The sequence below is a fragment of the Hemitrygon akajei genome, chromosome 3 (genome assembly GCF_048418815.1).
Source record: "Hemitrygon akajei chromosome 3, sHemAka1.3, whole genome shotgun sequence".
Taxonomy (NCBI): Eukaryota; Metazoa; Chordata; class Chondrichthyes; order Myliobatiformes; family Dasyatidae; genus Hemitrygon; species Hemitrygon akajei.
This window is the reverse complement of record NC_133126.1, coordinates 199,539,818-199,561,504: the sequence shown is the minus strand read 5'-3', so window position 1 is coordinate 199,561,504 and position 21,687 is coordinate 199,539,818. Positions and strand designations below refer to the sequence as shown.

At 45.8% G+C, this 21,687-nt stretch overlaps 1 protein-coding gene across 1 annotated transcript in view; it reads left to right on the top strand.

The window, feature by feature from the left end:
• Positions 1-4,052: 4,052 nt before the first annotated feature.
• Positions 4,053-21,687, top strand: part of LOC140725786 (organic solute transporter subunit alpha-like) — a 146,165-nt gene continuing 128,530 nt past the window's right edge. Inside the window, exon 1 of the mRNA XM_073041698.1 lies at positions 4,053-4,183. Coding sequence (XP_072897799.1) covers positions 4,152-4,183 — 32 coding nt within the window. The 5' untranslated portion in view covers positions 4,053-4,151. The remainder of the gene's footprint in view (positions 4,184-21,687) is intronic.

Below are 21,687 nucleotides of genomic sequence, written 5' to 3'. Positions count from 1 at the left end.
GCAGATAAGTCAAAAAGGGGGAATACAGGACTGAAGGTATTGGATTTGAATGCACATAGCACGCAGAATAAAGTGGATGAAAAGACCCGGATGGGAGTTGTAACTGGAACCCCAAATAGTAATATGGAGGTGGTCTATGATGTTATCAAAATTTTGAGATTTATGGATTGGACTGTAAGTTCAGACTAACTGTAGTTCTTATTAGCCTCTTTCAGATAAGACCATAAGACCATGAGATATAGGAGCAGAATTAGGCCATTTGGCCCATCGAGTCTGCTCCACCATTCAATCATGGGCTGATCTAATTCTTCCAGTCATTCCCCACTCCCCTGCCTTCTCGCCATATCCTTTGATGTCCTGACTAATCAAGAACCTATCTATCTCTGCCTTAAATACACCCAATGACTTGGCCTCCACAGCCACTCGTGGCAACAATTTCCACAGATTTACCTCCCTCTGACTGAAGTAAATTCTCCGCATCTCTGTTCTAAATGGACATCCTTCAATCCTGAAGTTGTGCCCTCTTGTCCTAGACTCCCCTATCATGGGGAATAACTTTGCCTTATCTAATCCGTTCAGGCCTTTTAACATTAGAAATGTTTCAATGTAACCCCCCCCCATTCTCCTGAACTCCTGGGAATACAGCCCAAGAGCTGCCAGACATTCCTCATACGGTAACCCTCATATATGTTTTTCTTTCGTGTTCTTGTCCATTACGAGGGACAGGTGCTTGAGAAACTGAAATATCTGAAGGTAGATACCTAGGTCAGATGGTGAACACCCCAGGGTTTTGAAAGAAGCAGCTGAAGAGATTGTGAGGGAAATAGTCATGATCTTTGAAGAAGCAATTGATTCTGGCATGATTCCAGAGGAATGGAAAATTGCAAATGTCACTCCATTCTTTAAGAAGGGAGTGAGGCAGAAGAAAGGAATGTCAAAGGTTGGGAAAATGCTGGAGTTGATTGTTAAGGATGTGGTTTTTGGGTATTTGGAGGCAAGTGATAAGGCAGGCTTTAGTCAACATGGTTTCCTTAAGGGAAAATCTTGCCTGACAAATCTGTTGGAATTCTATGAAGAAATAACAGGCAGGATAGACAAAGGATAACCAAGTTGTGCACTTGGATTTTCATAAGGTCTTTGACAAAGTGCCACACATGAGCTAAAAGCCCGTGGTATTACAGAAAAGTTACGAGCATGGATAAAGCATTAGCTGATGGCAAGAAGCAGGGAGTAAGAATAAAGCGAGCAAGCCTTTTCTGGTTGGCTGCCGGTGACTAGTGGTGCTCTGTGGGGGTCTCTTTTGGGAATGTGTCATTTTACGTTATATCTCAATGACTTGAATGATGGAGTTAATGGCTTTGTAGGAACTTTGCGGATGATACGAAGATAGATGGAGGGACGGGTAGTGTTGAGAAAACAGGGAGGCTGCAGGAGGACTTAAACAAATTGCAAGAATGGGTAAAGAAGTGACAGATAGAGTACAGTGTCAGGAAGTGTATGGTCATGCACTTTGGTAGAAGAAATAAAAGCATTGAATATTTTGAAAAGGGAGAGAAAATACAAAAATGAAAGGTACAAAGGAACTGCGAGTCCTCACGCAGGGATCCCTGAAGGTTAACTTGCAGGTTGAGTCGGTGGTAAGGAAGGCAAATGCAACGTTAGTATTTATTTCAAGAAGACCTGAACAAAGAGCAAGGATGTAACACAGAAGCTCTATGAGACAGTGGTCAGACCGCAGTTGGAGTGTAGTGTTTTTGGTCCCTTATCTAAGAAAGGATGTGAGGGCATTGGAGAAAGTCCAGAGGAGGTTCATGAGAATCATCCCAGGAATGAAAGGGTTAATGTATGAGGAGCATTTGATGGCTTTGGACCTATACTCACTGGAGTTTAAAAGAATATGGGGGGGCGGGGTGAGGATCTCATTGAAACCTATCGAATATTGAAAGGCCTGGATGGAGTGGACATGGAGAAGATGTTTCCTATAGTGGGAGAGTCTAGGACCAGAGGGCTCAGCCTCAGAATAAAGGAATTTCTTTAGCCTCCTGAGGAAGCTGAGTTTCTTAAGCCGTGGCTATGCGGCTGTTGGTGATGTTGACTCTAAGAAATAGAAGCTGCAACAATCTTTACCAAGACAGTGAGAATTATAGAGTCCATAGATGTTTATCATTGTCACACATACCGAGATACAGTGAAAAGATTGTCTTGCATACTGTTCATACAGATCAGATCATTTCACAGTATATTGAGGCTGAACTCACCCTCACCCTCCCCACCCACCTGGCTTCACCTCTAGCTTGTCCTCCTTCCCCTCCCCCCACCTTCTTACTCTGGCTTCTTCCTCCTTGCTTTCCAGTCCTGAAGAAGGGTCTCAGCCTGGAACCTCAACGAGTTCCTCCAGCATTGTTTCCAAACAGCGTGATTTTGTGAAGGACAAAGTCAGCTGGGGATGGAGTAAAGCTGCACCTTCAAAAGCCATCCCTTTAAAACCGAAATTTCTTCAGCCAGAGGGTGGGGGGTGTGTGGAATTCATTGCTGCAGACAGCGGTCAAGCTCAGGGCAATGGGTTTACCTAAGGCACAGAATGATAGGTCCTTGGAATCATCACATGTACAGAATTATGGTAAAAAGCTTGTCTCACAGACTTCCCATTGAGAACAGATCATTAGTCAGCACATTGAGGTAGAACAAGGTAAAACAATAATAGAGTACAAGATAAATGTTAAAAATTAGCGAGAAAATACAGTGGCTGTAGACTATAAAGTACAAGAACATAATGAGGTAGATTGTGTGCAGTTCACAAGATCACAAGACAAAGGAGCAGAAGTAGGCCACTTGGCCCATCGAGTCTGCTCCACCACGAGCTAAACTATTCTCCCATCTAGTTCCAGTTTCCAGCTTTTTCCCCATATCCCTTGATACCCTGACTAATTAGATACCTATCAATCTCCTCCTTAAACACCCTCAATGATTGGGCCTCCACAGCTGTACGTGGCAACGAATTCCATAAATCCACGACCCTCTGGCTAAAAAAAATCTCCTCAAGCAACACGTACAAAATGCTGGTGGAACAGAGCAGGCCAGACAGCATCTATAAGGAGAAGCACTGTCGATGTTTCGGGCCGAGACCCTTTGACCCGGGTCTGACGCTGCCTGGCCTGCTGTGTTCCACCAGAATTTTGTATGTGTTGCTTGAATTTCCAGCATCTGCAGATTTCCTCGTGTTTGCTTTTGAAATTTCTCCTCATCTCTGTTTTAAGTGGGTACCCCCTAATTCTAAGAGTGCAACTTGTCATACTAGGGAACTATTTAACCGTCTGATAATGGGCGGGGTGTGTAGAAGCTGTCCTTGAGCCTGGTGAAATGAGCTTTTGTGCTTTTGCATCCTCTTCCCAATGAAAGAGTGGAGAATTGAGGATGTCCAGAGCGGGTGGGGGTTTGGATTATACTGGCTGCTTTACTGAGGCAGTGAGAAGTGTAGTCAGAGTCCACGGAGGGGAGGGTGGCTTCTATGGTGGGCTGAGCTGTGCCCACAACTCATTTCTTGTGATCATGGGCAGACCAGTTGCCATCACAGGCCATGATGAATGCAAACTGAATGCATTGATACGCAAACATGAGGAAATCTGCAGACGCTGGAAATTCAGGACGAAGGGTCTCGGCCCAAAACGTGGACTGTGCTTCTTCCTATAGATGCTGCCTGGCCTGCTGTGTTCCACCAGCATTGTGTGTGAGTTGCTTGAATGCATTGATAGAACACTCCTGATTGGTAAGGGGATTAAAGATTTTGAGGAGAAAGTACAACAATGGGGGCTGAAAAAAATCAGCCATAATCAATTGGTGGAGCACACTCGGTGGGCTGAATGGCCTAAGTCTTCTCCTATATCTTATGGTGTAAAGCTCAACCAGTCTGTTGGCTCAGAACAGGAGGTAAAGAGAAATATCACGTTTTCAAAAGAAAATTGGAGTCGCTGTGTGAAGTCCAGAGCTCAGAGCACAGCCAAGAATCCAAAGGTAAACTATTGCTAGTACTGGAATTTGACTAAGGTTATGTTCCGGAGTTCAGTGCTCTGTAACACCCTCACACTGAGAACACAAGCTCACACACTGCCGGTCTCAGCAGCCACACCAAGCTCTCTGAAGTCACCAAGGAGATGGGAGTAAATTATCCCGAGGAAGACACCAGGTAACGGAGTTGAAGGCACAGGCATGGGTCGTGTTAAATGGCAAGCAGGGGTCATGGGCTTGGCTTGTTATCCGTCTTTCCTTTGGCTGCTAGAAGTCCCAGAACACTTCGGTTCTAGAATTGACAGATTCTATTGACTCTTGCACAGTACTGTAGTCATTTTATGTGTTGCACTGTACCGCTGTCACAAAAAAATCAAATGTCATGAGATATGTGAGTGATGATAAACCTGATTTTGATATGAGTGTCTGATATGGGTCACTGAGAGTGGGAAGAGGGCAGGGAGAGAGAAATCATGGTGGGGAAAAGGAAAGGGAGAGTGGAGGAAGCAAGAAGCACCGGAGAGACATTCTCTAATTATCAGTAAACCAATTGTTTAGAATCAAGTGATCATGCCTAGTGTCTCAGGGCTGGGTGTGGAGTACATGGGGTTGATTGCCACATTTAAGAGAAATCTGGACAGATGAGAGGTATATGGAAGTCTACGATCCAGTTGCAGGTAAATGTAACTAGATGGATTAATAGATCAGCACAGATTAGAAGGGCAGAAGGGCCTGCTCCTGTGCTGTAGTATTCTATGATTCTATGACTCTAATTGTACTTAATGTTGTGAGCGCAATTTTTATGAAGTCAGAATCATTTAGTGTGGGAGCAGAACCCTCTCTCAGCCCAAATTGTCCATAGCAACCATGATGCCCACCCAACTAGTACCATTGCCCAGGATGAGTCAATAACCCTCCAAACTCCTTCGATCCACTTACCAAATAAAGTGGCCACTGAGCATACTTCTGTGGTCTTCTGCTGCTATAGTCCATCCACATCAGGGTTCGATGTGTCGTGCATTCAGAGATGCTCTTCTGCACACCACTGTTGTAACGTGTGGTTATTTGAGTTAGATAGATAGATAGATAGATACTTTATTCATCCCCATGGGGAAATTCAACTTTTTTTCCAATGTCCCATACACTTGTTGTAGCAAAAACTCATTACATACAATACTTAACTCAGTAATAATATGATATGCATCTAAATCACTAACTCAAAAAGCATTAATAATAGCTTTAAAAAAAGTTCTTAAGTCCTGGCAGTTGAATTGTAAAGCCTAATGGCATTGGGGAGTATTGACCTCTTCATCCTGTCTGAGGAGCATTGCATCGACAGTAACCTGTCGCTGAAACTGCTTCTCTGTCTCTGGATGGTGCTATGTAGAGGATGTTCAGGGTTTTCCATAATTGACCGTAGCCTACTCAGCGCCCTTCGCTCAGCTACCGATGTTAAACTCTCCAGTACTTTGCCCACGACAGAGCCCGCCTTCCTTATCAGCTTATTAAGACGTGAGGCGTCCTTCTTCTTAATGCTTCCTCCCCAACACGCCACCACAAAGAAGAGGGCGCTCTCAACAACTGACCTATAGAACATCTTCAGCATCTCACTGCAGACATTGAATGACGCCAACCTTCTAAGGAAGTACAGTCGACTCTGTGCCTTCCTGCACAAGGCATCTGTGTTGGCAGTCCAGTCTAGCTTCTCGTCCAACTGTACTCCCAGATACTTGTAGGTCTTAACCTGCTCCACACATTCTCCATTAATGATCACTGGCTCCATATGAGGCCTAGATCTCCTAAAGTCCACCACCATCTCCTTGGTCTTGGTGACATTGAGACGCAGGTAGTTTGAGTTGCACCATATCACAAAGTCCTGTATCAGTTTCCTATACTCCTCCTCCTGTCCATTCCTGACACACCCCACTATGGCCGTGTCATCAGCGAACTTCTGCACATGGCAGGACTCCGAGTTATATTGGAAGTCAGATGTGTACAGGGTGAACAGGACCGGAGAGAGTACGGTTCCCTGTGGCGCTCCTGTGCTGCTGACCACTGTGTCAGACCTACAGTCTCCCAACCGCACATACTGTCAGCTTGAACCAGCCTGGCCATTCTCCTCTGACCTCTCTCATTAACAAGGAATTTTTTTTACCCACAGACCTGCCCCTCGCAGGATTTTCTTCTTGTTTTTTGCACCATTCTCTGTAAACTCTAGAGACTATCATGCATGAAAACCCCAGGAGATCAGCAAGTTTCTGAGCTACTCAAACCTCCCCATCTGGCACCAAAAATCATTCCGCAATCAGATCACATTTCTTCCCCATTCTGATGTTTGCTTTGAAGAACAACTGAACCTCCTGACCATGTCAGCATGCTTTTATGCGTTGAGTTGCTGCCACGTGATTGGCTGATTAGTTATTTGCGTTAAGGAACAGGGGTACAAGTGTACCTAATGTGTTTCAGAGCTGCTGTTCATTTCTGGGGTCATCGATGATGAACCCTTGTCAGGAATGTCCCCACCCTTCTGGTTCACAGAGCAGAACAGCCCAGGAAGAGGCCTTTTGGCCCACTATGTCTCTGCTGGCCCTGGTGCCAATTTAAGTTGCACACATGCCAATACATGGTCTAATTCCTCTCTTCCCACATGTCTCTGTCTAAATACTTCATAAGCAATACGATTGTGCCTGCTTGCCCCTCCACCCCACACAGGCCATACCAGGCACCCATCACAGTGAACTGCACATAGGTCAGTGCTATCATAGCTCAGGACAATCCCAAATTCAGAGTTCAATCCCAGCGATGACTGTCAGAGATTGTACATCCTACTTGTGACCGCGTGGGTTACCTCCGGTTTACTCCCTGTGGTAAACCGTGTATATCTGTTTGGACACGCCCCTCTGCTGACTGCTCCTGTGGCTCCTCCCACAGACCCTGGATAAAGGTGATTGTGTCACTGCTCCTCCCACAGTCATCCAGCATAGACATGGTCCATTTTACTGCTAATTAAAGCCTTTCAGTATTTACTCTACCTCCAGTCTTTTGGCATTATTGATAGTGCATCACTCCCACAGTCCAAAGGCATACCAGCTAATAGGTTAGTTGGTCATTGTCAATTGTCCTGTGATTAGGCTAGGGTTAAATAGGTGGGTTGTGGGTGGCGTGACTCGAAGGGCCTGTTCCGTGCTGTATCACTAAATAAATAAATAAGTAAACGTTCTCTCCTCTCACCATACAGCTACACCTTCCGCCATCTATCCTGTCTATACCCTTCATGAATTTAGATTAAATTTGCTTTACTTGTCACAGGTACATGGAAACACAGAGTGAAACGCATTGTTTGTGTCACTGACCAACACAGTCTGAGGATGTGCTGGGGGCAGCCTGCAAGTCTCAGCAGCATAGCATGCCCACAACTCACTAACCCTAACCTGTACATCTTCGGACTGCAGGATGAAACCAGAGCACCTGAGGAAGCCCACACGGACACAGGGACAACATACAGACAGTGGTGGGAATTGAACCCCATTCTTCCAGCTGCCACTATAGAACGTCACCCTGACCGCTACATCTATCAGATCTCCCCTCAGCCTGCAGAGGAAACTATCTGAGTGTGTCCCATGTCTCCATAAAGCTCATACTGTGCTACATCCTGGTATTGATTTTCTTTCTCACCTCAGTGCAATGATGTGATGAAATGATCTGTCTGAACAGCATGCAAAGCAAAGCTTCTCTCCGTTTCTTGGTACAAGGAACAAAGATCAACTTCATTCACCATATTCGTTTACATGTAACTGCATTTGCTGTGGAGTGTTGGTCAACAAAAAACACCCTAACATTCAACAATTATAACAATAAAGAATTATATAAAAAAGCTAGAGGTTAGAGTATGGATATGGAATGAAATGTGCATAAATGCAAAACCACCAGCATGTATTGACAATGTTAACAGCTTATAAAAAGTGGCACAGTGCTGGGGCGAGGGTAATAGATGGGGGCTGGGCGGCTAACTTGACTGGTTGATCAGATGAATGGGAGAAGAAACTTTCAAGATGGCACGAAGTTTTTGTTTTAATAGCCCTATAGTGCTTTCCAGAAGGGAGCTTTTGGAAAAGGCGGTTTGCAGGGTTGGTAGTGCTCGCAATGATTTTTTTTGCCTGCTTCTTGTCCTGGACACACACAAGACCTGCAGTGATGCTAGACTGCAGAGAGTGACCCTTTCTGCCGACCTGAACCGACAGTTCACTGTGGTTTTTAGAGTGATGGATGCTGTGAGGATGCCCACTGTAGACCCTACTCATTAACCTTAGGGACTGATCACACCCATGGGACCTCCCCACCCCGGGACCTTGGGACTACACCCACTGTGGGACCTCTCACATCCATGAGTCCCAACAACTGCTCCCACGCACGGGATCTCTCCCACCCATAGGCCCCAGGCTCTCACCCATGGGATCTCTCCCACCCATAGGCCCCAGGGACTGCTCTCACCCACGGGGTCTCTCCCACCCATAGGTCCTAGGGACTGCTCCCACGCACGGGATCTCTCCCACCCATAGGGCCCAGGCTCTCACCCATGGGATCTCTCCCACCCATTGGCCCCAGGCTCTCACCCATGGGATCTCTCCCACCCATAGGCCCCAGGGACTGCTCTCACCCACGGGATCGCTCCCACCCATAGGTCCTAGGGACTGCTCTCACCCATGGGATCTCTCCCACCCATTGGCCCCAGGCTCTCACCCATGGGATCTCTCCCACCCATAGGTCCTAGGGACTGCTCTCACCCACGGGGTCTCTCCCACCCATAGGCCCCAGGTTCTCACCCACGGGGTCTCTCCCACCCATTGGCCCCAGGCTCTCACCCACGGGATCTCTCCCACCTATAGGTCCTAGGGACTGCTCTCACCCACGGGGTCTCTCCCACCCATGGGTCCTAGGGAATGCTCTCACCCACGGGATCTCTCCCACCCATGGGTCCTAGGGACTGCTCTCACCCACTGGATCTCTCCCACCCATAGGTCCTAGGGACTGCTCTCACCCACGGGATCTCTCCCACCCATAGGTCCCAGGGACTGCTCTCACCCACGGGATCTCTCCCACCCATAGGTCCTAGGGACTGCTCTCACCCATGGGATTTCTCCCACTATGAACCTCAGGAACCTCCTCCACCCACAGGGAAACCACTTCCACACCTGGGATGTCGGAACCAGTCCCATCCACAGGGCACCCAGAACTGCTTCCCCTGTCATTCCATTTCCACCTGAACCATTTCCTTTCGTGTTTCCCTGCATGCCTGAGTGCAGCTACCTCCCGTCAAAAACAGTGTCTCTGTGACAGTTGTTGAGTCAGAGTCCATTTAAATTTATTGTCCAAGTACGTATATGACACCAAATACAGCCCTGAGATTCATTTTCCTGTGGGCATTCACAGTAAATACAAAAAAAAACCACAATAGAAGCAATGAAAGACTTCATCGAATGAAAGAAACACAACTAAGATATAAATAAACAAACTGCAAATACCAAAAGAAAGAGAGAAAAAAGAAATAATAATAATAATATTGAGAACTTGAGATGAAGAGTCTTTGAAAGTGAGCTCTTAGGTTGTGGAATATTTCAGTGATGGGGTGAGTGAAGTTATCAGGTTCATGAGTCTGAGGGTTGAGGAGTAATAACTGTTCCTGAACCTAGTGGCGTGGGACCTGATGGTTGAGGGGTAATAACTGTCCCTGAACCTGGTGGTGTGGGACCTGATGGTTGAGGGGTAATAACTGTTCCTGAACCTGGTGGTGTGGGACCTGATGGTTGAGGGGTAATAACTGTTCCTGAACCTGGTGGTGTGGGACCTGATGGTTGAGGAGTAATAACTGTTCCTGAACCTGGTGGTGTGGGACCTGATGGTTGAGGGGTAATAACTGTTCCTGAACCTGGTGGTGTGGGACCTGATGGTTGAGGAGTAATAACTGTCCCTGAACCTGGTGGTGTGGGACCTGATGGTTGAGGAGTAATAACTGTTCCTGAACCTGGTGGTGTGGGTCCTGATGGTTGAGGGGTAATAACTGTTCCTGAACCTGGTGGTGTGGGACCTGATGGTTGAGGGGTAATAACTGTTCCTGAACCTGGTGGTGTGGGACCTGACGGTTGAGGGGTAATAACTGTTCCTGAACCTGGTGGTGTGGGACCTGATGGTTGAGGGGTAATAACTGTTCCTGAGCCTGGTGGTGTGGGACCTGATGGTTGAGGGGTAATAACTGTTCCTGAACCCGGTGGTGTGGGACCTGATGGTTGAGGGGTGATAACCGTTCCTGAACCTGGTGGTGTGGGACCTGAGGCTCCTGTACCTTCTTCCTGATGGCAGCAGTGAGAGGAGAGCATGATCTGGATGGTGGGGGTCCTTGATGATGGATGCTATTTTCCTATGGCACTGCTCTGTGCAGATGTGCTCAATAGCGGAGGAATTGTTTCCCCTGGGGCTGTAAAACCATTTGCATCATTACAAACATCAACAGCCTTCCAGTAGAGATCTATGGGTGGATTTCTGTTACTGGTCCCGAGTGTGAGCGAAGCATTCAGTCTGGGCCTGAACCTTTCCCAGGCTGATGTCTGAATCTGACCTAAAGCTGGTTTTCCCAACTCACAACAAACAGAGCAACAGCATTGCTCAGTTTTAATCTACATAGTTTACACCAAAATAAATGAAATCATAATTTTCCTTTATCAAAGAACACCACAAATTGCACTCAGAATCAGAAACAGAATTAGATTTATTGGCATGTGGTCTGCCTCAGGGATCTGCTCTGGGACCCCTTCTCTTCGTGATGTTCATAAATGACCTGGATGAGGAAGTGGAGGGATGGGTTAGTAGATTTGCTGATGACACAAAGGTTGGGGGTGTTCTGGATAGTGCAGAGGGCTGTCAGGGGTTGCAGCAGGACATTGATAGGATGCAAAACTGGGCTGAGAAGTGGCAGATAGAGTTCAACCGAGGTAAGTGTGAGGTGGTTCATTTTGGTAGGTCAAATATGATGGCAGAATATAGTATTAATGGTAAGACAACTCTTGGCAGTGTGGAGGTTCAGAGGGATCTTGGGGTCCGAGTCCATAGGACACTCAAAGCTGCTGCGCAAATTGACTCTGTGGTTAAGAAAGCATATGGTGCATTGGCCTTCATCAATCATGGGATTGAGTTTAAGAGCCAAAAGATAATGTTACAGCTATTTAGAACCCTGGTCAGGTCACACTTGGAGTACTGTGCTCAATTCTAGTCGCCTCACTATAGGAAGGACATGGAAACCATAGAAAATTTACAAGAATGTTGCCTGGGTTGGGGAGCATGCTTTATGAGAATTGATTGAGTGAACTTGGCTTTTTCTCCTTGGAGCGACGGAGGATGAGATAGAGGTGATAGAGGTGTATAAGATAATGAGAGGCATTGATTATGTGGATAGTCAGAGGCTTTCTTTCCAGAGCTGAAATGGCTAGCATGACAGGGCACAGTTTTAAGGTGCTTGGAAGAAGGTACAGAGGAGATGTCAGGGTTAAGTTTTTTACACAGAGAGTGGAAAGTGCGTGGAATGGGCTGCCGCCAATGGTGGTGGAGGCAGATACGATAAGGTCTTTTAAGAGACTCCTGGACAGGTACATAGAGCTTAGAAAAATAGACGGTTATGGGTAACCCTAGGTAAGACTGCTGAACGGATCCTGACCCCAATCTGGGCCGTACCTTCCAAATATCCGGACCTGACTTGCACTAATTTAAATTTTTATTATATTTACTTCGATTTGTACTTCAGGTAGTGCGAAGCGCAGAATCAAATATTGCTGTGTTGATTGTACGCTCTAGAATCAATTGTCTGGTGACAATAAAGTACTGTAAAGTGAAGTAATTTCTAAAGTAAGAACAAGTTCAGCACAGCATCATTTCTATGTGTCGTGAAATCTGTTAATTTAGCAGCACCAATTCAATGATGATATAGAAAGAAAATAAATAAGTAAATTGTGGTAAGAATATACAAATGTTTGTACATGTATGTTGAATAGATTAAAATAGTGCAAAACAGAAATAATATATATTCATTTAAAAAGTGAGGTTGTGTTCATGGGTTCAATGTCAATTTAGGAATCGGATGGCAAAGGGGTAGAAGCCGTCCCTGAATCACTGAGTGTGTGCCTTCAGGCTTCTGTACCTCCTACCTGATGGTAACAATGAGAAGAGGACATGCCCTGGGTGCTGGAGGTCCTTAATAGAGGATGCCACCTTTCTGAGGAACTGCTCCTTGGAGATGTCTTGGGTACCACGGAGGCGAGTATCCAAGATGGAGCTGACTAACTTTACTACTCTCTCTGTAGCTTCTTTCGGTCCTGTGCAGTAGACCCACCAACCCCCCCGCCCCCATACCAGGCAGTGATGCAGCCTGTCAGAATGCTCTCCACAGTACATCTATAGAAGTTTTTGAGTGTATTTGTTGAGAAACAAAATCTCTTCAAACTCCTAATGAAGTATGGCTGCTGTCTTGCCTTCTTTATAACTGCATCGATATGTTGGGACCAGGTTAGATTCTCAGAGATCTTGACATCCAGGAACTTGAAACTGCTCACTCTCTCCACTTCTGATCCCTCTATGAGGATTGGTATCTGTCCCTTCGTCTTACCCTTCCTGAAATCCACAATCAGTTCTTTCATCTTACTGACGTTGAGTGCCAGGTTGTTGCTGCGGCACCACTCCACTAGTTGGCATATCTCACTCCTGTACACCCTCTCATCACCACCTGAGATTCTACCAACAATGGTTCTATCATCAGCAAATTTTTAGATTGTATTTGAGCTGTGCCTAGCCACACAGTCATGGGTATAGAGAGAGTAGAGCAGTGGGCTAAGCACATACCCCTGAGGTGCGCCAGTGTTGATCATCAGCGAGGAAGTTATGTTATCACCAATCCGTACAGATGGTGGTCTTCCGGTTAGGAAGTCAAGTATCCAATTACAGAGGGAGGTACAGAGGCCCAGGTTCTGTAACTTCTCAATCAGGATTGTGGGAATGATGGTATTAAATGCTGAGCTATAGTCGATGAACAGCATCCTGACGTAGGTGTTTGTGTTGTCCAGGTGGTCTAAGACTGTGTGAAGAGCCATTGAGATTGTGTCTGCCATTGACCTAATGCAGCAATAGGCAAATTGCAATGGTTCCAGTTTCTTGCTGAGACAGGAGATCATTTCAGCCATGACCAACCTCTCAAAGCATTTCATCACTGTAGATGTGAGTGCTAATGGACTATTGTCATTAAGGCAGCTCACACTACTCTTCTTAGGCACTGGTATAATTGTATTTTTGAAGCAGGTGGAAACTTCCAACCACAGCAATGAGAGTTTGAAAATGTCCTTGAATACTCCCACCAATTGTTTGGCTCAGGTTTTCAGAGCCTTACCAGGTACTCCATCGGGGCCTATCACCTTGCGAGGATTCACCCTCCTGAAAGACAGCCTAAAATCGGCCTCTGAGACAGAGACCACAGGGTCTTCAAGTGCAGCAGAGATCTTCACAGCTGTAGTTATATTCTTCATTTCAAAGCGGGCATAGAAGGCATTGAGTTCATCTGGCAGTGAAGCATCGCTGCCACTCATGCTATTGGGTTTCACTTTGTAGGAAGTAATGTCTTGCAGTCCCTGCCAGAGTTGTTGTACATCCGATGTCGCCTCCAACCTAACTTGGAATTGTTTCTTCACTCTGAAATAGCTCTCTGCAAGTCATACCTGGTTTTCTTGTACAGATGTGGGTCACCCGATGTAAATGCCACAGATCAGCCCCCAGCAGACAATGAACCTCCTGGTTCATCCACGGCTTTTGGTTTGGGAATGTACGCACACACTCATCCACACTGGTTTTAATGAAGTCGTTAACAGCCACAGCATACTCATCCAGATTCGAAGATGAATCCTTGAATTCAGTCTAGTCCACCGATTCAAAGCAGTCCTGTAGGTGCTCCTGTGCTTCCCTTGTCCAAACCTTCTTGGTCCTCACTGCTGGTGCTGCAGTCTTCAGTCTCTGCCTGTACTCAGGGAGTAGAAGTACAGCCAGGTGATCAGACTTCCCGAAGTGAGGGTGTGGAATAGCATGGTAGTTATTGTTGATGGTGTAACTGTGGTCCAGTGTTTTGTTTCTTCTGGTACTACAGGTAATTTGCTGGAAGTACAAGTAAACCACAATTAGTAAGATATTTTTACATTGGGCCGAGACAGAGTGGGTGTGGAGAGGGTGTTTCTTGAATCTAGGTCAGAGGGCATAGACTCAGAATTGAAAGATGCCTATTTAGAATAGAGATGAGGAGGAATTTCTTCAGTCAGGGAGTAGCGAATCTGTGGAATTCATTGCCACAGACGGCTGTGGAGGCCAAGTCATTGGGTGCATTTAACGTTTGATAGTTTCTTGATTAGTCAGTGTCACGTACCCCGTGACCGGGTTAAAGAACCAGCAGAAATGGAAAACACTTTGGAGTCTGGTATTACTGTAAACTAATAGTGTTTATTAGTAAACTAAGCAATACAGTACTATAGAATGCAAATATATGAAACCGGTTGGCATTGATATATACAGAAGTGTGGAAATAGGAACCAAAACCAGGCTCTTTCGGAGCTAGGGGTAAATGGATAGAGTCTTACGATGGTGAAGAGTTCAGTTCAGGTTGAGGTAGTTGTTTGAGTATTGTTGGAGAGAGAGAGGTGATGAGAGACGATGTCGTTGCCGTCGATCTTCCCATTGTCTTCCTGTTGTGGTCAACGACTATGACCATACCACATACGGCTGTCCTTCAGTGGTAAAACTATCACCCAGGCAAGGGAGGACACACAAACAGCTCCCCACCGGTCGCACCTTCTCACACTGTGAGCCACTGATCGATTCCCTGAATCAATCCTCCAAAACCCCCACCTTCACGTGGGTGCAGAAAGCTCATTCAGTGTCCCGTGGTGTGTCTGTCTGTGTCTTAGCAGACCTGCTTTTTATCTCCAATTGCTGGACACCGGCTGTCCATCAACCGGCTCCGTCCTGCTGTCTCTGCAGGAATCTTAACAAGCAGGCAAAAGTGTCCTTGCAGAAAAGTAAACAATCAGCCGAGGAACCATAACATTAAATCTTGTCTCTCTCCCTCTCTCAATTGTTCTGGACGCCTCCCCCCCTCTCTCTCAATAGCAGCACAGTTCATAGGGTCAATTCTGGACCCCGTTTCAAACTCGGTTTGCCCATCACACCCCCCTTTAGAAAATTTTTATGGGGGTAAAAATTTAAACGTAATTGTACATTACAGAGTTGAATGCAATACATAGGTAGTCATCAATTAACAGAGTAAAACAGATATAATTTCAAATCTAACATCTAGATAAACAATTGGCAATCACGTTGTCAGTACCCTTTATATGTTTTATTTTCAAGTCATACTCTTATAATATCAGATTCCAATTCAGCAACCTTCTGTCCTTATCTTTCATATTAGTCAGAAACACCAGCGGATTATGGTCAGTGTAAACCATTAGTGTCTTCTGTGCAGGACAAGCATAAACTTCAAAATGCTGTAAAGCCAGAATAAGGGAGAGTAATTCTTTCTTCACAGTGGAGTAATTTTTCTGGTGTACATTAAATTTTCTGGAGAAATAAGCCACTGGGTGTTCAATTTCCTCCCAATCTTTCTGTAGCAATACTTCCCCGGCAGCCTCATCACTAGCATCCATTGCTAGAGAGAAGGGTTTGGAAAAATCAGGTGCTTTGAGCACAGGATGATAACACAATATAGTTTTCAGCCTCTCAAAGGCTTCTTGGGAAGGGTCAGTCCATACAAATTTCTCACTCTTTTTCAAGAGCTTGGTAAGAGGAAGAGCGATATCTGCAAAGTTTTTACAAAACTTCCGGTAATACCCCACCATTCCTAGAAACCTTCTCAGAGATTTAGCCTGCACCTTAGCTTGTATCGGAGCCAGCTGCCCCTAACCTACTACATACCCCAAATACGTGACAGTAGCGTGGCCAAACTCACTTTTGGTGAGGTTCACTGTTAGATTGTTTAAACAGCTTTTCCACAGCCACCATGTGCGCATCCCACATGTCACTCCAGACCACTAAGTCGTCGATATAAGCCCCTGTGTTTTCTAAACCTCTAAGTACCGAGTCAATCATCCTTTGAAATGTCCCTGGAGCATTTTCCATTCCAAAAGGCAAAGCATTCTACTCATACAACCCTGATGGTGTGACAAATGCTGAAATTTCTCTAGCCCTGTCAGTTAAAGGAACACACCAATATCCCTTCAGCAAGTCAATTTTTGTGATGTACCTAGCCTTTCCCACTCTATCAATGCAATCATCTACCCTCGGGATAGGATAGGCATCGGTCTTTGTGATGGCATTTACTTTCCTGTAATCAGTACAGAATCTTACACCACCATCGGGTTTCAGAACAATCACACAAGGGGATGCCCAGTCCGAGGTAGATCGCCTAATGATACCTGCGGCTAGCATATGTTCAATTTCTCTTTCCACCAATTTGCTCTTTTCTAAATTCATTCTATAGGGATGTTGCTTAATGGGCTGGGCTAAACTGACATTAACATCATGTACTGCGACCGTGCACCGCCTCGGGACATCTGGACATAAATCTGTATGCCGGTTAATTAACTTTGTCAGCTGCACTCTCTGTGTAGACTCCAAGTGACAGACCTTATCAGTAAAGTTGGTCAAAATAACAGAGTTCTCCAGTCTGGTGGACACTATATTTAACTTATTAAAATGCTCTTGCCCCTCAATTTCAGATTCCACAAACTCATTTGTTTTCATGACAGCACTGACTGGTACTGCCTTAGAGTCATGATAAGGTTTGAGCATATTCACATGAATTAATTGATTAGGCTTGCGTCTATCAGAAGTTTCGATAACATAGTTCAAAGAGTCAATCTTCTTAATTACCTCGTATGGACCCTGGAATCTCACTTGGAGGGGGTTGGCCATTAAGGGAAACAAAACCAGGACCTTATCACCAACTTCAAACACCTGTTCCTTCAGCATGGTCAACGGTCCTGAAACCAATCCAGACTTTAAATTTACCTTTTTCAAAAGTCCAGTAACACTTTTCTCAATATCTTCAATAAAATTCACCTCACCAGTTTTTATTTCATCACCAGCTTTTAGAACACCTTCTAACGCAAGTGACTGAGAATCCTCAATTTCCACTGGCACCAGGGTTAACCCCTTACTCACTGAACCAAGTCTATCTGACACAAAAGGACTGCATTCCTTTTTAACTGAGTCAGACACCTCAGACCTTACCCGAGTCTCAACACAAGACTCACAGTACCCTGTGAATCCACAGGTACTTCAACAACCTGAACACAGGCAAACAGGATAGCTGCCTCTTCTAGGCTTTCAATACCAGTCCCAGTTTCAAACTTCAGGTTCCCCTGATCCTCCCACCTACCCTCTGGGCAACTCCTATCCGGAGTAAACTCAACCTTGTGGGCTAAAACAACCTCCCGCAAAGTAGTGGCATCCTTTTAATCTCGAATGCCTTTACATAATCGGGAACACACTTAAATTCTTCAATTGCAAACAGCTCTTTCAAGCTACAAACATCATCAGTGTCCAACACTGGACCTCCCAGCTGCCACATCTCCCTCTCACTCTCCTCTGAATCCTGTTGGTGCAGAGACGGTGAGAAAGTCTCGGATAAATCAATGTTTGTCTCAGCAGACTTTTTGACATGCTTCTGGTTACAGTGCAGGCGGGATAAACTTCAGAATCTATGGGCGGGTCCTCAGCACCGAGTAAGACATCTACATCGTCCATCGGTAGTTCAGACCGCACCCCTATTGCGACTGTTCCGGATACCAAGTCGCATTTCAGAAATATTTTATGCAAAGGTACAGCCTCAGTCCCCCTTTTATCACATTCACTTCACCAGTCTCCGTCTCAGCACTGAATTCCAACACTTTCCTCCGGATCAATGACTGACAAGCCCCAGTGTCTCTCCAGATTCTCACTGGAACCGGGGGTGACCCCTCCTTTACAGATACCAACCCGTTCGAAATAAAGCTCTCGCGTCCTTCTTGAACTCGGTCTGAGCCCTCCTTCCTTAGCGGTCTGTTAACCGGCTCAATGCAGGCGGTCGGTGTTGTCGCCTTTCCTTTTCCTTTCTCTTTTTTTGGAGCAAAACACCTAGACACTATGTGACCGGTCTTCCCACAATTAAAACAAGTTAAACTAGGGAACTTTCCTCCCGACTGCTTCTCGTCCTCCTCCTCTTTTCCGCTAGTCCCCGGCTTACTTTCTGACTTAGCCGGTGGGCTCTCCCTACTACCCCTCTAGTAGCTCTTACTCGGAGAAAACTTTACCTTGTGAGTTAAAGCGTACTCATCTGCCAACTTAGCAGATTCTGACAGAGTCTTAGTCTCCTTCTCATTTAGGTATGTCCGTGTGTTGTCAGGGACACAACTTCTAAATTCTTCGGTTAGGATCAACTCCCTCAGGTGGCCAAAGTCCTCATCCACCTTTTCTGAAGCGCGCCAACAATGTACATGAGACCATAGGGCATAGGAGCAGAATTAGGCCATTCGGCCGATTGAATTTACTCCACCACTCAATCATGGCTGATTTATTATCCCTCTCAAACCCACTCTCCTGCCTTCTCCCTGTAATCTTTGACATTGAAACATATAGTGGAATGTGTCAATGATGTGCAAGTGTCCCCACACCTCCAGTGCCAACATAGCATGCCCACAATTTACCAAGCCTAACCCATTCAGGGGCACACGGAGGAACCCACACGTTCCTTACAGGCAGTGGTGGGAATTGAACCCTAATCGCTCTCACTGTAATTGTGTTATACTAACCACTACACTATTGTACTGCCTAATTTAGGGTGTCTACAAAATACTCCAGGTTAGGCCAGTAGCATCTCCGAGTCCTGTACCTACACCACCATGAAGGACGTGGGCAGCAGATTCAGATTCAGAGGAGGCTGTCGCCCTACACACCATTCGTTGTGTACAAGTAAGTGATTATAACATCTCCCATAGCACCACGACCTCGGAGGCTTGCGTGCTTCGATGACCCAGAGAGCTACGCTTTGACACTTGGTAGATTCACTCACCCACGCCAAACCGGTCAGAGGGTAGAGGTCAGACTCGGAGTGGTCCACCGGTCCTCCAGGTTTGGATGTTCATCCCAGGGCTAACAACCCCGAATGGTCAAACTATTCTGTTATGGAAACAGTCCTCCTGCATCCGAGTGTGACGATATTCCTGAATCTCCACCCGGGACCTCCATGACTGAACTACTGGCATAGTGACGTCCTGAACGCCACCAGGGATGGAGGACCTTCATCGCTGCCCTAAACACCAGCGGAGTGGCGGGCAGGAAGCAGGACTGCAATAAATACAGCAAAGATAACAGAACAACAGCATGGTGTAGTGAAGTCTGAAGCAATCCAAAAGAAAATGCTGATGTAATTAACGGGAAAAGTAGAATGAAGGGTTTGAGAACGTGGCAGCATCACTGGGAAGGGGATTTAATTTTATCTGTTTGATTTAGAGATACATGGTAAGGGCCCTTCTGGCCCAATGGGCCTGCAACACCTAATTAACCTGGCAGTGGTGACTGGTTCGTAGCTGTGAACTTCAGTTCTGAATGCTATTTGCTTACTTTCATTGTTTGTACGAATTTTTTCCGTATGTTGGGTGTTTGATGGCCTTTTTCAATGGGATTATTGGATTTCTTTGTTTTGTGGCTGCCTTTAAGGAGACGAATCGCAAGGTACATAGAATAGTACAACACATTACAGGCCCTTCAGCCCACAATGTTGTGCCGACCCTCAAACCCTGCCTCCCATATAACCCCCCACCTTAAATTCCTCCATATACCTGTCTAGTAGTCTCTTAAACTTCACTAGTGTATCTGCCTCCACCACTGACTCAGGCAGTGCATTCCACGCACCAACCACTCTCTGAGTGAAAAACCTTCCTCTAATATCCCCCTTGAACTTCCCTCCCCTTAACTTAAAGCCATGTCCTCTTGTACTGAGCAGTGGTGCCCTGGGGAAGAGGCGCTGGCTGTCCACTCTGTCTATTCCTCTTAATATCTTGTACACCTCTATCATGTCTCCTCTCATCCTCCTTCTCTCCAAAGAGTAGTATAGAGTATGAGTACTTTGATAATAAAAGTACTTTGAAGTTTTAACCTGTACATCTTTGGACTGTGGTGGGAGTCTGGAGAAACACATGCAGACATGGGGAGGAGGTACGAACTCCTTACAGACAGCAGCAGGAATTGAACCCGGGTCACCAGCACTGTACTGACCGCTATGCGAACACAATATTCTGCAGACTAACTGCAAAGTTCTCCAGCTTACACCAGTAGCATTTCCCAATCCTGTGACCTACATCACCGTGGAAGGATGAGGGTGGCGGGTTCCTTCCTCATGGACTGTTCGTCCCACTCCCATCAGGGAAGAGGCTATCCAGCGTTACACCAGGACCACCAGACTCAAAAACGGTTACTTTCCCCAAGCAGTAAGGCTGATCAACACCTCCACCCACTAACCCACCCCTCCATACCCCCACCCACCACTACTTCATCATTTCCTGTCAGTCACAAAATTGGGTTGTTTACTTTGGAGCAGTGGAAACTGGGGGGTGGGGGGGGGAGGAATCTGATAGAGGTTTATAAGATTATGGGAGGCTTAGGTGGAGTAGACAGACAGTATTTGTTTCCCTGGGTTGATTTGCCTAATACCAAAGGGCATGTGTTTAAGGTAAGAGGGGGTAATTTCAAAGGAGAGGTGAGGGGCAGGTTTTTTACACAGAGAGTGGTGGGTGTCTGGAATGCACTGCCTGGGTGGTGATAGAGGCCTACAGAAGTCAAAGAGTGGTTGTAGATGGGTCATATTCTTCATGGAGGTCGGTAACTAGTGGTGTGCCTCAGGGATCTGTTTTGGGACCCCCAATCTTTGTGAGATTTATAAATGACCTGGATGAGGAAGTGGAGGGATGGGTTAGTAAATTTGCTGATTACACAAAGGTTGGAGGCATTGTGGATAGTGTGGAGAGCTGTCAGAGGTTACAGCGGGATATTGATAAGATGCAAAACTGGGCTGAGAAGTGGCAGATGGAGTTCAACCTAGATAAGTGTGAAGTGCTTCATTTTGGTAGGTCAAATATGGTGGCAGAATATAGCATTAATGGCAAGACTCTTGGCAGTGTGGAGGATCAGAGGTGTTGTGTTCTTTATACGTAGCGTCGGTTACTAAGAACAAACCATATTCTGGAAGAATAGAACTAGAACTTTTATTTATAACAGCAACAAAGCCACACATGTCTTACAACGCCATGCTTCTCGATGTTTCTAGATCTTTCACTCATTTCTGCGCATGCTTTGAACTCTGTCCAATCATGGTCTGACACGTGTTATCCCCACATCTTCCTTTCCTTAAAAAGAAAAACAATTAGCAACATTAATCAAACAAATACATAATTTGACATGTCTCTATCAGTCTCTCTGGGGTTTACCAACACCAGTCGACCTTCTAAGTGGTTCACACAGTTCTTGTGTTTCGTTGTAATTTTCATGTTTCATCTAGTCTGCAGCTGAAACTCTGCAGTTGGCTCTTTCTTGAGGTCTTTGCGATTTCTTCTTAACACTGCTCTTTCTTCT